General features: G+C 44.1%; 1 protein-coding gene across 1 annotated transcript; it reads left to right on the forward strand.

Annotated features, from left to right (window-relative positions):
* Positions 1-2,821: 2,821 nt before the first annotated feature.
* On the forward strand, positions 2,822-16,098 carry LPAR2 (lysophosphatidic acid receptor 2). The gene is made up of 2 exons (XM_066617135.1): positions 2,822-3,581; positions 15,797-16,098. The coding sequence occupies exons 1-2, from the start codon at positions 2,849-2,851 to the stop codon at positions 16,096-16,098; spliced, it is 1,035 nt and encodes a 344-aa protein (XP_066473232.1). The 5' UTR covers positions 2,822-2,848.
* Positions 16,099-16,814: the final 716 nt, after the last annotated feature.

Below are 16,814 nucleotides of genomic sequence, written 5' to 3' on the forward strand. Positions count from 1 at the left end.
TATAGATGTTAGGCTGACCGGCCTATAGTTTCCCAGGTCCCCCCTCTTTCCCTTTTTAAAGATCGGCGTGACATTTGCTGTCCTCCAATTCTCTGGCACTGTGGCCGTTTTGAGGGGCAAGTTGCATATTTTTGTCAAGAGATCTGCAACTTCATTCATCAATTCCTTAATAACTCTTGGGTGGATGCCATCAGGGCCAGGTGACTTATTGATCTTTAATTTATCAATGAGGTCTGAAACATCTTCTCCTTTAACCTCTATCTGACTTAATTCCTTGGTCAGGAGGGGCCGTTCAGGCAGCTGTATTTGCCGGAGGTCTCCTGCTGTGAAGCAGATGCAAATAACTCATTTAATTTCTCTGCCATCTCTAAGTCTCCTTTTATCTCCCCTTTCCCTCCCTCACCATCCAGACGGCCAACCGCTTCTCTGGTGGGTTTTCTGCTTCTAACATATTTGAAGAAGCTTTTATTCCCCTTAATGTTGCTGGCCATGCATTCCTCATAGTCTCGCTTGGCCTCCCGTATCACCTTCTTACATTTCTTTTGCCACAGTTTATGTTTATACTTTTTATACTCCTCATTAGGGCAAGACTTCCATTTACGGAAGGAAGCTTCCTTGCTCTTTACGGCCTTTCTAACTTGGCTGGTTAGCCATGCAGGCACCCTCCTGGACTTAGTTGAGTCCTCCTTCCTTTGAGGTGTACACTTCCACTGGACTTCTATTACTGTTGATTTGAGCAACCTCCATGCTCTCTGTAGAGACTGGACTCTTTTTACCCTCCCTTTCAACCTCCTAATCAGCCTCCTCATTTGAGGGAAGTCCGCTCGTCGGAAGTCAAGGGTTTTTGTGAGATATTTGCCCAGTATTCTTCCCCCGATGTGCATGTCGAAACGGATCGCAGCATGATTACTGTTCCCCAACGGCTCAGTAACATTGACATCTCTAACCAGGTCCTGAGTACCGCACAATATTAAATTCAGAGTCACCTGGCCTCTGGTGGGCTCCACAACTAGCTGCTGTAAGGCACCGTCATTTAGCATGTCAAGGAATCAGGTCTCCTTTTCATGACCAGAACACAAATTGACCCAGTCAATATGAGTTTCTGCAAACATAGGAAACTGCAGCCTGCAGTAAGGATTTGCCACTGCTGCGCCCGAGATCAGTATGTAGGCATACTGTGGACTATAGTTTGGAGGCCTCTGTCCTAGCTCACTGCTTCCTCTCTGGTTATAACTTTAAACTCTGCTCCCTTTTTTCATGAAACAGGCACCTAATGAACCCAGTTGGCCTCTTCTAAGAGTGAAAATGTTTCTGTATCTATAAGTTAAAAAGAAGCTGAGGGGTAGTTGTACTAGATAACCCCTTCCTTTAAAATCTGATTCACAGAAATATACATAAATTGGTTATTAATGCACTTTTGCTCAAATGTGTTCCTTTTTGTTTCACTCTAAATATAATTGCAAAGGTCTTGAACTGGGAGTTTGCTGAGGCGAAGGTATACATTTGTGTAGCCAAAACAAGAACAGTTGGCTTTGTGGTCCATTTTCAGGGTGTGGAGCGGAAGCTGAGCTGGGATACCATATGGGCTTTATTCTCAAATGTGACTGTGCATTTCATTCACTAGGCTGTTGTGTTTGAAATAGAAGCAGAGACTGCTGCCTGAGATGACCACATTCTTCCTGTGTGTTGTCTGTGTCTTTGGTACTAAACAGGTGTCCATCAAAAACCAAATACAGGAGGTTCATGTGGCTTCTGTCAAAGACTCAAGTCTTTGATGCTCATTGAGTTCCGTTAGTGGAGCGTGCTCAGACCTAAGATGGTCATGCCTCTGGCACATTTGCAGTTATTCTTAATTTTTTTTAATCTCAGAATGAAACTTGAAGGGGTGGTAGAAGAAAAATAGACATGCACTATAAGCAATGTATGAGGCTGCTATTTTGTAGGCTAGTGCAGAGGTTCCCAAACTGTGGGTCAGAACCTTATTTTTGGTGGGTTGCCAGAAGGTGATGGGAAAAATCAGATAACTAATTGCCGCAAGCCCTGAGGGTATTCAAAAATCAGATGCTGTATCTGCCAATTATGCTGCAAAGAGCTCAGCTCCTGCAGTTTGCAAGAATGTGTAAATATAGTGAGATAAATATTTGAAAGTCTCTTTTCTGGTTATTATTTTCTGGTTATATAAATAAATATTTCTTTCTAGATCTCCTTTTTTAAAAGTCTTGTAATCCTAGGTGGGTACCATTAAAGTGTCTTTTTAAAAAAGTGGGTCCCGGTGATAAAAGTTTGGGAACCACTGGGCTAGTGTGATAAAGGTATATTCCAGGTCAGAGGAGATTGCTGCTCTTGTATATATTGGAAGTCATGTTGGCAGATTCCTGCCTGGATGTAAAAAGTACCCTTGCCCTGATGAAAAGAAACTTCATTCTGCTTTCCTGCATACCCTGCTTCTCAACCCTCTACAGTTTCATCTGTTAGGATGCTGTCTGTTTCTTCCTAACTGGGAGGGGGGCACTTGGGTATTTCACTGGCGGACTTAACAGTAAGGTCGAGAAAATGGGAATTTCTTACCTTGTGAGTTCTGGTAGAGAAGGGTGATGTCAATGATGTCAGTGTTATGTGATCTTTGATACTGCAGCAGACTGTTGCATCAGTGTGTTAGTGGTTGGAATTGTTTTGGATCTTGAGCTTAAGAAGTTGGGTTGCAACCTGTGCCTGATATGAACAGGAAAGGTTGTGCCAGCTAGTCTGATCTTCCTGTCCTCTCTGTAAAGTTTAACAGTAGGCTAAACAGAAGACTTGAATTTATTTCCTGTTTTTTCTCCTTCCCAGGGACCAATTGTTTGAAAAGATGACCCAGTGCTATTTCAATGAGACAATCGAATTCTTCTACAACCGGAGTGGGAAGGAACTATTCCATGAATGGCGGTGCAAGGATATCTTGGTGGTAGCTCTTGGCCTGACAGTCAGCATCATTGTGCTTCTCACCAACTTGCTGGTTATCACGGCCATTGTTATCAACAAACGCTTCCACTACCCTATCTATTACCTGCTGGGGAATCTGGCAGCTGCTGATCTCTTTGCTGGCATTGCGTACATGTTCCTGATGTTCCACACGGGGCCCAGGACAGCCCAGCTCTCTCTGAGGACTTGGTTTATTAGGCAAAGCCTCTTGGACACCAGCTTGACAGCTTCGGTGGTCAATCTCTTGGCCATTGCAGTGGAGCGACACCTGACAGTTTTTACCATGCAGCTCCACAGCACAATGTCCAATCAGCGCGTGACAATCCTCATCTGCTGCATTTGGGTCACAGCCCTATTGCTGGGCCTCATCCCCTCGTATGGCTGGCACTGTCTGTGTAGCTTGGACACGTGCTCCAAAATGGCTCCCCTCTATAGCCGCAGCTACTTGACCTTCTGGGCCCTCTCTAATCTTTTCATTTTCCTCGTCATGGTGGTTGTCTACACTCACATCTTCATCTATGTCAAGAGAAAGATGGTGTGGATGTCCAAACACACAAACTTCCACCCACGCTATAAGGAGACAATGATCAACCTCATCAAGACAGTCATAATTATTCTCAGTAAGTATTTATAGCAACGTTTCCACAGTTTTCCATCAGATAGCTTTTTGAGATAGATATTCCCATTCCTTTTTAAAAAAATAATTACTGCTATCTCCACACTGTTAGTGGGCAAAATGTAGTTGATGACTGCTCAAAATGGCAGCTTCATTGACAGTAAATTCTCAAAGGTGATTAGCTTTGCCTTAGCTTTGCCTGTTGATTACAGTCTCTGCATGTAATGCATTAGACTGCTGTTTGTGGTTCTTCCCCAGGTGTGACCTGCTGATAGCCCATACATAAGCTAGGAACTGATAAGTCCCAATTCACATCCAGCCATGTGGGATGACCTTTTCAAAATAGTGATGGTGCTGCTCTATATTGTAGGTCTACTCCAATATAATGTACATGAAGCTCTCTTACTCCCCTAAAGTTGAACTTTTAACCTTTTTTTTTTTTTTTACTGAGTATCGCAGTCTCAGGTGACTACTGCTCTGTAGACTATATGGTGTCTACACATATAGTTGTTCCCAAAGCAAAGAAGAGACCTCCAGTTGTTGCTGCCCTCCTGGCCTCTTCTCAGCTCTCCACCCTCCTTTCTCAACCTTGTACTCCTTTTGAAGGACCAGATTTGGGCTACTGCACAGCTGCACTTCTGTGCCTTCTTGTCTGTCTCCACTTTTAATATGATTGGGCCAGTCTGATCCCTGTGGCTGTAGCAGCACTCTGCACGCAAAATGTAATCTGCAAGGCCAAGTACCAGCTGCCATACTGTGATGCACCACTAATGGTACTTGTACTGTTGGCTGAAAAGCGGTTTAGCAGTTTCCTGAGATTCATTTCACAAAAGCAACTTCATTTGACCCACAATCTTGCTCCTAACAAGCAAATAGTTTCAACAATTACATGTGTAAGGGAGAGAGATTCCACACTTTAATGTTGCATTTTTGGTTGGGTTTTACATGTAATGCTCTGAACTATTCCTGAATGTATGTACTCATTAACTTTGATGTCCTTGCTGCTAGGTGGTGCTGATTTATTATAGAGTCTGACTACTTAAAGGAGTTAGGGTTCCTAGCAAAATACTCTCCAAGACAGAGAATTGTGGAAGTGTATTGTAGACCCAAGAATACAGAAGTTGGCAGCCTCTGATCTGATCAATCTTTTCCATTCTGTCTATTTTAAGTCTATATTCAGAGGTTATAAATGTTCATAACTGTGGTTGTGAAAGGATGTTCAGCACCCTTGCAAATAAAGCCACAAATGTTCCTGGCTCACATAGGTTTTTTCTTAGTCTGTGAGCCATGTTAGCTCATCTGTGAACCAAAGTACAAACTTTTGTAGTGTTTCCTTGACCATCTGACTGGAGGCAACCAACTGAGCAGATATCTTCAGGCCTGATTGCAAAAATTGTACATGATTCCTGTCTTGAGTTTCTCTGTGTTGTTCCTAGAGCAGCTTTGGGCTGACCAATCTAGACTTTTTCTCATCCCTTTTTTCTTTGTATTTGTTGTTACCCTCATGGGATAGTTACTGGCCCTGGCCTATACAGATTGTACTCTATCTGCATTTCTTCTCTCTTTCCCCAGTATTTGTTCTCTTAGTTGGCAGTTTGCCTACCTCTAAAATTATTTTGCCACTTGTGTACATGACACTGTTCAAAGAAGGAGAGCAAAGGACACTTCCTCAAGGGGGCTTGCTATGAGACAAGAGGATGGGGAGGAAATGGAGGCAGAGTAAATAGAGAAGGAATAGGCAATTGTAACATACATATGAGTTTGAGGATGAAGGGGTTGTGCTGAAGCCCTCACAGAAAAGGTGGGCTTGAAGGAAGTAAGAGAGGAGATGGCATGCAGAGGTTTTGGAAAGCAGTTCCAAGCATAAGAGAGGGAGTTGCAGGTTGAGCCTACTTATCCGCAGATTTTATATCCGCAGATTTGGTTCAACGCGGGTCCTCTGGTGACCAGAGCACAGCTCTTGTTGTCTCTGGAGCCTTCAGCTTGGGCCAAATCTTGCTCAGTGAGGGTCCTCTGGACCCCAAACTCATATGTATGTTAACATTTGCCTATTCCCTCCCTGTTTACTCTGTCCTCCATTTCCTCCTCATCCTCTTGTCTCAATAGCAAGCCCCCTTGAGACAGGGTCCTCTGGACCCATGTTGAGCAAGATTTGGGCCAGACTGAAGCCTCCAGAGGCAACAAGAGCTGTGTTCCGGACCACCTCCACAGACTCTTCTGAGACCCATAGAGACTGAGTCCGGCCTTAACAGCTCTTGGAAAAGCCTCTGGAGGTCCTGGAAGGGAACTTCTGGTTTTCAGCCAAAAAGCGTGACTAGAGGGATGTTCTTTTCCTTCTCGCACAACACCAGAACCAGGGGATATTCACTAAAATTGAGGGTCAGGAGAGTTAGAACAGACAAAAATTCTTTACCCAGCATGTAACTAGCCTATGGAACTCCTTACCATAGGATGTGGTGATGGTTCTGGCCTAGATGCCTTTAAAAGGAGATTGGACAGAAGTCAATCATGGTTACAAGCTATGATGGGTATGTGCAACCTCCTGGTTTTAGAAATAGGCTATCTCAAAATGCCATATGCAAGGGAGTGGCAACAGGAAGCAGGTATCTTGTTGCCTCTTTGCCCCCTGAGGTATCTGGTGGGCCACCGTGAGATACAGAAAGCTGTACTAGATGGGCCTTTGGCCTGATCCAGGACTGCTCTTATGTGGTCTGTCAGTAGTCTCTGGTCCTTTCAAACCATCTAAGGTTGCTTGGAAGCATGTATGGTGCTGGAGACTTTTGAAGTAGTGCATCTAAATCCAAAGGCAAGCTGAAATGAATGGGAAGAGCCAGCTGTTATGATTTACCACAGTCTAGCTGAGCTTTGACTGCTGTGGAGAACATGTTGCCTTTCCTGAGGAAAGCAGCAGGAGACGGCTCTCCTTCAGTTGAGACAGTGTGGAACTGAGCCATATCCAGACAAGGTTGCTCTGGATAAGTCTGCCAAGATTTGATTCTCCGAGGACTTGGTGAGAGACAGGAGGGCGCAATCGGTTCGCCTCCAGCAATGATGAAATATCTTGGCTTGGCATTGGCACGTGTGGACGCTTGACAGGGTGCTCCCTGAGGTCTTGGTATGATCAGATATTGATGTGAGGAATGTATGACTAGACCGTGGGGGGGGGGGGAGAAGAACAGAACTTCATTCCTCAAATGGAATACTGGATAGTAGTAGTATTGCTACAACACAGGAAATATGCATTTTTACAACATTCCTGTGAGCTTTAATAGACCAACTGCAAAATTAGACACATTTATCCTTTCAGAATATCAAATTTAGGTCACAATTGATTTTGCTACTTTTCTCTTTATTATTTTGAACCATTATTGTATATCAGGGCTACAGCCTGCAAGTTCTGCAAGTTTTTGCTTTATGAGCAAAGGCACACACAAATCCAGGAATTAGCAATTTAAATATTGACTATGGGGGAAACAAGAAATGCAGTTAACACACGTTTTAGCTTCATTTCCAGCTGGGGGTTTGATAAGAATTACTGGTTTAGGCTTGGAGGGGAAGACACACAAAAAATTAGGTTTGGTTCCCATTTGGATTTCTCAGTCACTTTTTAGTTCAGATGCGACTTAAAAAAATCAAATGTGGTGCAGTAACCAATTCAGAGACTTGGATCTGTTTTAAATACGTTTCATGCAAAATAATATCAAACCCAGTGAGAATTACTGGAATGTTGTCTTTATGCCCCTTCTTGTCTATTCAGGCTGGCTCTGGCATGTGACATCCACATGCAAATTTGGGGGCCCAAGGGAGGGGGCAACAACAAAGACCCACAGCTATAATCAAAGCCCTGTGCAGTTTTTCCCCTTGTTGCTCCAGAGCTGGGGCATGCTGAGTGCTCCAGTTGGTGTTAGCCACTGTAGCACTCCATACATTCCAGAGAGAAATTAGAGGGAACCTTGCTACTGGGCACTCTAAATCCTTCCTAATGTTGGAGGCGAAGGCATCATCTGGAAATTAAATGGCACCTCCAGGCTTGCTGGTGCTGAAAGGAGTACTGCTGCTATCATTGGCACTGTGCAGCAGCTACCACCATTTGCCGTCTGATCAACCCATGGGGGCCCAACCTACATTGAAAGAAGCACAGGCCGTGATATAGGAGGGGAATCCACATAAAACGAGAGCAGCATATGCTTGCAATGAAAATCGCTTTTGAAGGTCTGCTTGGTCAAGGGCACGTCACTGCTACTCTGATCAATTTTTGAAAGTACTAAATGAATTAATCATTTATTCATTCCAGTCCTACTAACGACAATAACCAGTGTATGGAACTAGTGATTTGGTCAGAAAGGTAAGTGCTTGAAAGGAACTATGAGGAGGGTGGAGCAGAGAGCTCAATTCAGAGATGTGTTCAGTCTCCAGACTACAGTGTGGTGATCAGGATTGTGCTTGTTGTCGCACTCTTCATTTGCCCTGTATGTGGGCTGACCTTACGGGTCTTATAGGAACAAAGTGAATAGGTTTGGTGCCTAACTGTAGCATGACTTATAATCCATATGCTGATGAATGGGGCTTACATGTTCCTGATTCCAGCATGCGTATACCTGCTCTCTGTAACAGCTGTATTCTCCCCGCATGACCAGTATTTCAGAAAAACTCAAGACCAGATGTCTGGGCTCCTGTGCACTGAGCATCGGAAATGTTCAGCTAGGTGCACTGACAGCTTGATAACATAACACATGACTTTCCTCCTGTGGATACTGGAGGGATGTTGAGAAAGTAGGGGAGGCTTCAAAAGAGTGGAGTGGATGGGTGTTGGTTTTTCTCAATTGCTTGGTAGTGAACTCCAGCTGAGAACTGGGTGGGACCAACAAACTAACCTAGACTTAGGCAGAATGGGATAATTGCCAGGGAGCTTGTGTTTTACAAATGCATGTATTTGTGTTTGTGGGAGGGGTGTGTGTGTGTGTGTGTTGGGGGGGAAGGGACAAGATTCTCATCCAGAAGAGGCTAAGAAAGGAGGCAATGCTGTCACTAGGTTGCTGAGATCCCTGGGGCAAAGCCCTTCACTAGGCACCTCTGCCAAAGGTGCTTAGTGCAAGTGTAGACCAAGTTGCATTTGTTCTTGACAAAAACTTACTCCAGGGGCAGGCTTTTCACATAAAAAAAAATGTGAAAGCAAGGTGCTTAGCAGATGTCCCCTGGCAGAAAAGGTGTATGCAGAGCTGACTGATAGCACAGTATCCTCTGAAGAGGCCAACTGAGGAACTGTTAGGGCTTGGAGCAATCAGTGAAAACCAGCACAGACTTGCAGCTGTCCCTTTTTACCCCAGCACAATGTCTTTTCTAGTGGCTGTTTGCTGATGTCTCTTCTGCATCTTTTTAGTGAGCCCTTTTGGGACAGGGAGCCATTTAATAATTTGATTTTGTCTGCAAACCGCTTTGAACTTTTTTGCTGAAAAGCAGTATACAAATATTGTTAATAACAATAACTGCTAAGGAACAAGGGAGTAGAGACTGAGACTGAGATTTGGGACACTGGGGTTCAGTTCCATACTCACCAAGAAAGTCATTCAGTGACTTTGGGTCAGTCACTATCTCTTGGCCCTAACTCACAGGGTTGTTGGGGGGAGGGGGGAGGAGAGAACAATGTATGTTGCCTTTAACTTTGGGAAAAAGAGTGGGATATTAATATAGCAAATCATCTTTGTAGTTAGATTTTTCAGACTGCTCTTCCCCGTTGTCTTTTGCTTATAACCTAGCTTGATACGGGAGTTATGTAGGACTCAAAAGCTAGCAGTGATGCTTTTGTGCTTTTCAGTTGTCCCCAATGAAGGTATTGCCCTGATTTGGACAGTAGGTTGTCTACTGGCACATTCACATTTTGGCCATTGTTTCAAAATCATCCTGAGATCAGGATTGGCCATGAACTGAAGTGCCTCTTGGAATGGAATAGTACAAGACCACCCTTCATGCAGAAGGTTCCATTTGGAGTTTTGCAAATGTTTTGTTTTGAGGGCTTTTAGTAAATGATTGTGTATGCTAAGACTGCAGTTGCTATTTTGATGTTTCAGGCTAGCATCAAGGCGTCTTTATCAAACATTTCCGTGCTGGAAAATGCAGTTTCCACAATAGCAATACACAAATGTTTGTAGGGAAAATGATTCCCCAGTCCACCCAGTTGTCTTTTGCGTAAGGAGTATTTTGGTCTGTATGACATTTACATAGCCACATTACAATTGAGGGGGGTATATGTGTAGCATACTGGTAATGAACAATGTAGTTTTCATATTTGGTTCAGACCATTTCATGAGCTCTTAAAATGTGGTGGGGTTTGGTTGTTGCTGAGTGTAGCTGGAACCATCATACATATCACAGTCCTATATGGGAAGGATGTGGCTAGAGAATCAATTTTCAACCTTTTTCATCTCACAGCACACAGACAAGGTGCTAAAATTGTCAAGGTTCACTGCACTGCTGGCCGGGGGCTCACCTTCCCTGATGGCTCTACTGATAAATGACCCAAACTCCTGCGGCACACCTCCAAACCATTCTTGGCACACCAATGTGCTGTGTCACACTGGTTGAAAATCACTGAAGCAGTGGGACAAAAAAACAAACAAACTCCATGAAGCTCTGTGTCCCAGGGATGACATAAACATGAAGTCACCTTTGCCTTTTTGGTTAGGAGCAATACAGTGGCAGGAGGTGTTAGGGCCTAGGTCTGGTTCAGAACATGAGGAAGTACTAAATTGGGGGTGTCAAACTCGTTTCATACAGAGGGCCAAAGTTAGCATTCATGGTGCCTACTGAGGGCAGGAAGTGACATCATTAAGCAGATGATGGCCAGAAATGAGCACTTCCTTCTCACATAGAAACTCATTAGCTGCAAATGACAAAAGACAAAATGCTCAAATCTTGTTCATATCTTCAAGATATGAGAGAGCCCAATTATAATAGTGGGCAGAAAAATTAATTCTGGGGGCTGCATTTGGCCTACGGCCTTACGTTTGATCCCCCTGTACTAAATCATTCCTCAATTTACTACAGATAGCAGCTAGGGGAATTTTCAGCAAGAAAAGAGCATGGAAAGGAAGGGGTATTCCACCCACACAAAGTGTGGGCCTCCAGTCTTAAAAAGGTCTGTCTGTGTCCCAAATTATGGTCATCTGAGGAACTTGATGAGAGCCCTTAGAGCGTTTTATTTTAAGCTTGTATACCACCCTTCAGTCTGAAAAAGCATCCCCAGTCTAACAATGTTACAACAATAAACAGGTTTATTCTGGTTTGGGGGTTCTTTTGTAATGTCCTGAGTTGGAACTTTGATTAAATTAGATTTGTTGCTATTGTATTGCCATTTTTCTGTCAAGATTGGCTCCTAAAATGTCTTACAACAGTTGAGAATTTTTGATGAAGATACAAATTGCCAATACACAGAACGGACATTTTCAACCACTGTGCTGTGGCACACTAGTGTGCCACAAGTGGTCCACAGGTGTGCCACAGGAATTTGGGGGAAGGTCATTTATTAATAGGGCCAATAGGAGATGTGACCCCCCCACTGGCAGCATGGTGTGCCTTGTCAATTGTCAAAAACCTGGTGGTGTGCCTTGACCATTTTAGTGCCTTGTCAGTGTGCCATGAGATGGAAAAAGGTTGAAAATCACTGACACAGAAAATGCAGAAAACAAAAAATAGACCAGCAAATCGATTAAATGAGGGAGGGGGGGACAGGATGTAGAAGCTCTACCTCCAGACCACCAACATAGTTTTCAGTAACTGCATGAAGTTTCAGAATGCATTTTCACACCCACAAGGGTTATGTCCTTTCTGTTTTTAACAAGTTAAAATGCAGAGATCCGGAATAGGTTATGCAGTAAATGCCAGATGATGATCTAAATTCAATGCACATGAAGTTGCAATATACACTCTATTTTCTGTTAATTTGCAGAAAGTATGAGCCAGTACAAAAAATTCTCTACAATTTCTCCTCCTGTAGGGTTTGCTTGACTGTTTCTGAATTTGCAATGCCTCTGACAGATACCCGTATCAGGAATTTTGCTACTAATTCTCTCATATCTGATAGTCTTAAGTACCTCTTGTACATTTTTATTTCCCACTTTTCATCATGACATTCAGGAAAGTATATCTAGGGCTACAGGCAGTCTCCCATCCTCTTACGACTCAACCCCACACCTGCTTATACTTTCAGTCTGGCTGCTGCATCAGGTGCTTTCAGATTGTGACCTGGGGCCAAATGTTAATTTAATGTGTTAAAAATGCTGCAAATCTGCTCTAAAAGAGGGAAAAGAGTTTTGTCATATGAGCCAGCTTACTCTAGAAGGTAGCTACAGTGACCGTCCTGGCCACTGTGGTACCTAGGGGCATGTGGGGAGGTGCTGCCCCCTTCTAAGATCTCAGGAGGACCTTCAAATGTCACTTCTTCAAATCTTCAGTTTAAATTTGATCTTTAAAGGTCCTCCAGAGGCATTAGGGGGCCTTCTAAGGGCCGGCAAGGCGGCATGTGGCCTCTCTGGCCCTGAGACTGCCTCCAGGGGCAGGCAGCAGGCACAAGCAGCCCTCAGGGTGGCACAGCTGGAGTGGTGTTGGTGCCCCCCAGGTCACTTGCACCCATGGACCCTCCCAGGGTACACCACTGGGCAGCTGCATTTATTCATTGTTGTGTCTGAATCTTCTTTCTGCTGCTGTCCTTCCTGGCTTCCAGAATCTAGGTGTGCTGTGGGGCCAGAGGACATAGGCAGCAGCTGCGGACGGGAGAAGCGGCTGCTTTGACCCTCACGCAGCAGTGAAAAAGGAGCTGCCGCAGCTGCTTTGCATCTCCTGCTGCTGAGCAAGAGGAAGGCTGCAACCTGATCCTCATTTACCTCGAAGTAAGCCCTGTTGTCTAATATGGGCACCAGTACTGGCTTCGCTGTTTTCTTACATTGATAAAAACCGGTCACATACCAACAGACTGGAAGATGGCAATTATTGTCCCTATTTTCAAAAAGGGGAAGAAAAATGACCCCTCCAATTTTAGGCCTATAAGTTTACTCAGTATTATCAGCAAATTGTATGCGAAGCATTTGCAGGAGAAGTTCAAGGATTGGTTAAATCAACATAACATAATAGCAGAGGAGCAGGCAGATTTCAGGGAGGGTCGATCAACAATCGACCAGTGCATGGTTCTTCAACATTTAGTAGAGAAATATATGTCCTCTAGAATGATCTCCCTCTATGCGGCCTTTATAGATCTAAAGGCTGCTTTTGACTCCATCTCAAGAACTAAACTATGGGAGAAGTTGAAGGCTACTAATATTGATCGGCACCTGCTCTTTCTTGTACAGTCCTTGTACAGATATACTGCGCTAAAAGTGAAATGCAGTCTGCACAGTCACCTCACTAGAGTGTCACCAACTCAAAAGGGGGTGAAGCAGGGTTGTATTCTGGTCGTGCTTCTTTTTATTTTCTAAATTAATTCGATGGTTGACCATCTACAAAATCCCAACTTCCATCCCCCTAAATTAGCTGGGAGGCCTATTGCCATCTTACGTTATGCAGACGATGCAGTTATTCTTTCTAGAACACCTATTGGCCTTAAAAGAGCTCTGAACTCTATGAATGTGTGTATTGCAAAGAAAATCAACTGGTGATAAATTATAGTAAAACTAAGATCTTGGCATTCTCCAGGAAACCCAAAAATCGGGGCTGGAAGATCGATGGCCATAAAATAGAGCAGATGTCCCACTTTAAATATTTGGGGGTGGTATTCCATACAAATGGTTCTAGGAAAGTGCATGGAGAATATGTAGCATTAAGTGGTCAGCAAACCTCTTCTGTTGTTTTCCAGTTTATGTGAAGGAGCCCAGTATCTGCCAGCAGCCCTTAAATTGTTTGAGGCAAAGGTGATGGCCCAGTTATTGTATGAAGTGCAGTTGGGACCCATTTCCAACATCACAATAATGGAGTGTGTTCCGTCTACTTTTATTAGGGCCACCTTTAGTGTATCCAGTACTGTCTCAAACACTTTTTTATGTCTGGAATCAGGCCTGATATAGAGGCCCATGTCTGGATAGCCATTTGCTCTTACTGGGTAAGACTGCACCTATACCCATTAGGGATTGCTCCCCTAATCCTCCAAGATGAGTATAAATCCAGGTGGATTAAAGGGCTGGAATGAAAACTGTCCTCTCTGGGATTTTCCATACCATCTTTGTTTGACATGGGACTGGCTCAGGCGGCAGTTAGGATCAAGCAGTGGATCTTTGACATAGAGCGCCAGGAAGACTTTAGTAATGTCAGAAAGTTTTGTATCAAGGAGGAGCTCAGATATATAGCTGCCCCAGCTCCCTATCTTTTCCAGTTGGAAATCCCAAGCCACAGAAGGGTGTTTACATTGGGGCAGTGTGATAGTTTGCCCTCAGCTGTAGTGGAAGGTTGCTTTTGGAAGGTCCCATTTTTAGAGCGACTGTGTCCTTGTGGAGCAAACCAACCAGAAACCACCAGTCATGTTTTGTTGGATTACGTTTTTTATAAGGATATATGGTCATCCCTTATCTCCCCACTGTTAGAAGAGCTCACCAAATGCCCAGGTCAAGATTATAGTCATTCTCTTCTATCAGATGCAAATCCAGAGGTAACGCAGAGGGTGGTTAAATTTTTAGCTGCTGCAATTAGCATCAGGAGGAAGAGAGTGGATTATGGCCTTCCATGTTGCTCATAGAGGAGTACTTATATTCTGAATAAGGTTTTTTTCAATATGGACTAGAAGACTTTCAGAAGTACCTTCCTCAGTTACTGTACTCCGTTCAATCCACAATAACTAGACCAAACTTAGTCTTAGATCTATTAATTTTTAGTATATTGTGTTGTCAAGAGCCTATGTTAGGATGCTGTGATAGGTTGTATGTATGTTCAGTTGTATACTATGAATGTATTGTTGTTTTTATGCTGGTCCGTGACTGTAATAAAAATGAACTGAACTGACTATTATGGGGCTTACTTCTGAGTAGACACGCCTAGGATTTGGGTATTAAATCCCTTGTCTGCCCTGCGTGCTAATTGGGCAACCACAAAAGCCTGGAGGAGTGAGAGAATGAGGGAGCCGGGGCAGACAAGCAGGTAGGAAGCCATCAAGTCTGCTGAGGCTACCAGCCTAAGAATGGGCTGGCTGAGGGTTCACAAAAGTCCCTTCTCCTTGCCACAGTTGCCTGCAGCTCCCCAAAGCAACCCTCCCTGCCTTGCCTTTGCCTTTCAGAGGAGGGGTATTGGGCCACAATCCTATCCACACTTTCCTGGGAGTAAGCCCCATTGACTATAATGGGACTTACTTCTGAGTAGACATGCCTGGGCTGGGCTCTCAAGTTTCTCTCCTAGCCCCACTTTCCTGGGAGTAAACCCCATTGACTATAATGGGACTTACTTTTGAGTAGACATTGGGGGAATGTGCCTGTGGGACTTACTTCTGAGTAGACATGCTTAGGATTGGGCTCTTGGTCACACTTTTTTCTGAAATACAAGAGCAGGCAATTGGGGGGGAATGTGAGGCAAGTGATTCTGGACCTTTGGAAGGTGCGGACCAGTGAGGGGAGGGAAAGGAGGAGAGGTGCTAACTGCATTTATGAGGTGAGGGGGGAATGTGCCTGTGAGAGGTGGTGGGGTGGAGGAGAGGAGGAGAGAGAAGTGCCAATTGCCTGTTCATGTATTTGAGAAAAAAAGAGTGCAACCAAAGGCCCAATCCTAGGCATGTCTACTCAGAAGTAAGTCCCACAGGCACATTCTCCCCCCCCCCAATGTGCCCCCCCTAGTTTTTGGCTGCAATCCTAACCTCACTTTCCTGAGAGTAAGCCCCATTGAACAAAATAGGACTTCTGGTTAGGATTGTGCCCTCTGTCAAGTAATGATTTAATTGTATTAATTATATTAATTAAAAATTAATTGTAATGTAGTAATTTAACATAAGTAAAAAACTGGGAGTGTGCCTTGACAATTTTAGTGCCTTGCCAGTGTGCCGTGAGCTGAAAAAGGTTGAAAATGGCTGGTCTAGTCCCTGGAAAGTGGCATGAATCTCTTGCTTCATGCAGTGCAAATTAGCAGCAGCCCTTCTCCTGCCATACAAGCACTCTTCACTTTTCTAAAAGTGCTGCACATAACAAATGTACAAGTTATGGAGCCAGACATATCACTCTTCTTGGAATGTAAAGGATTATTCTCTTCTATTCTTAGGTGCCTTTGTTATCTGTTGGACCCCTGCACAAGTGGTGCTCTTGTTGGATGGTCTCGGTTGTGAAAGCTGCAATGTGTTCGCAGTGGAGAAATACTTCCTATTACTGGCTGAAATAAATTCACTCATTAATGCCATAGTCTACTCCTTTCGGGACAATGAGATGCGCAACACCTTCCGGAAGATCCTCTGCTTTGCCTGCAATAGGATGCCAAAGTACTCGCCTGCTTCTGTCAAGTTCACTACCACAGAGCATAGGATATTACCTCAGAATGGACATCCTGTTATGGACTCCACACTGTAACTCTGCAGTTTCAGGCTCCTCCATGTTGGTCATCTGAAGTCACTTTCTGGTCTGTGGGTGGCCCGTGTAACTTGGGCTCAAGATCACAAACTGTAGTGCAAGCAGTGAGACTCGGGGATAGCACTGTGACCAAGTAGGGTGACCATGGTGTGTAGGGGCAAATATTCTACCTGTGGATTGGTCAGTGACTGAGGGCAGTAGTCTTGGTCTGTAATACTATGTTGTGACCGTGTGCAGCCTCATGACAGAGGTCATCCTGTGCCGACTATAGATGACCTAATGTTTGGGATACAGTAGTGACTACAGAGCACCCATACAGAGGGATGGGCACGTTTGTTCTGTGTTACCGCTGGAGAGACACGTTTACACGCTGTTAAGATCCAGTTTAAAACTGGCTTGCATCAGAACTCCTTTAAAGCACACTTTTATCTTCCACAGACTGAAAGCAAGTACAAAATAGCTCAGTCTGCTAACAGACCATGGGTGGCCTCTCAGGACAAACTTTATTTGCCTTGTTCTTAAACCTGAATGTTTGGACAAACTTTGAAAAGTGGTAGAACAAGAACACTGAGGTTCATGCATCTCATGCTTCTGAACAGTAATTTTTAATATTGATTCAGTTGAGTTGGTGGAATCTCCTGCCAGACCAAGGCACTGATTTATGTTTCTGTGCAGGGCAAAATGTGGTTTTCCTAGCCATTTCAGTATTACTGCCT

This window comes from Tiliqua scincoides, chromosome 2 (genome assembly GCF_035046505.1).
Source record: "Tiliqua scincoides isolate rTilSci1 chromosome 2, rTilSci1.hap2, whole genome shotgun sequence".
In the NCBI taxonomy this organism is placed as follows: domain Eukaryota; kingdom Metazoa; phylum Chordata; class Lepidosauria; order Squamata; family Scincidae; genus Tiliqua; species Tiliqua scincoides.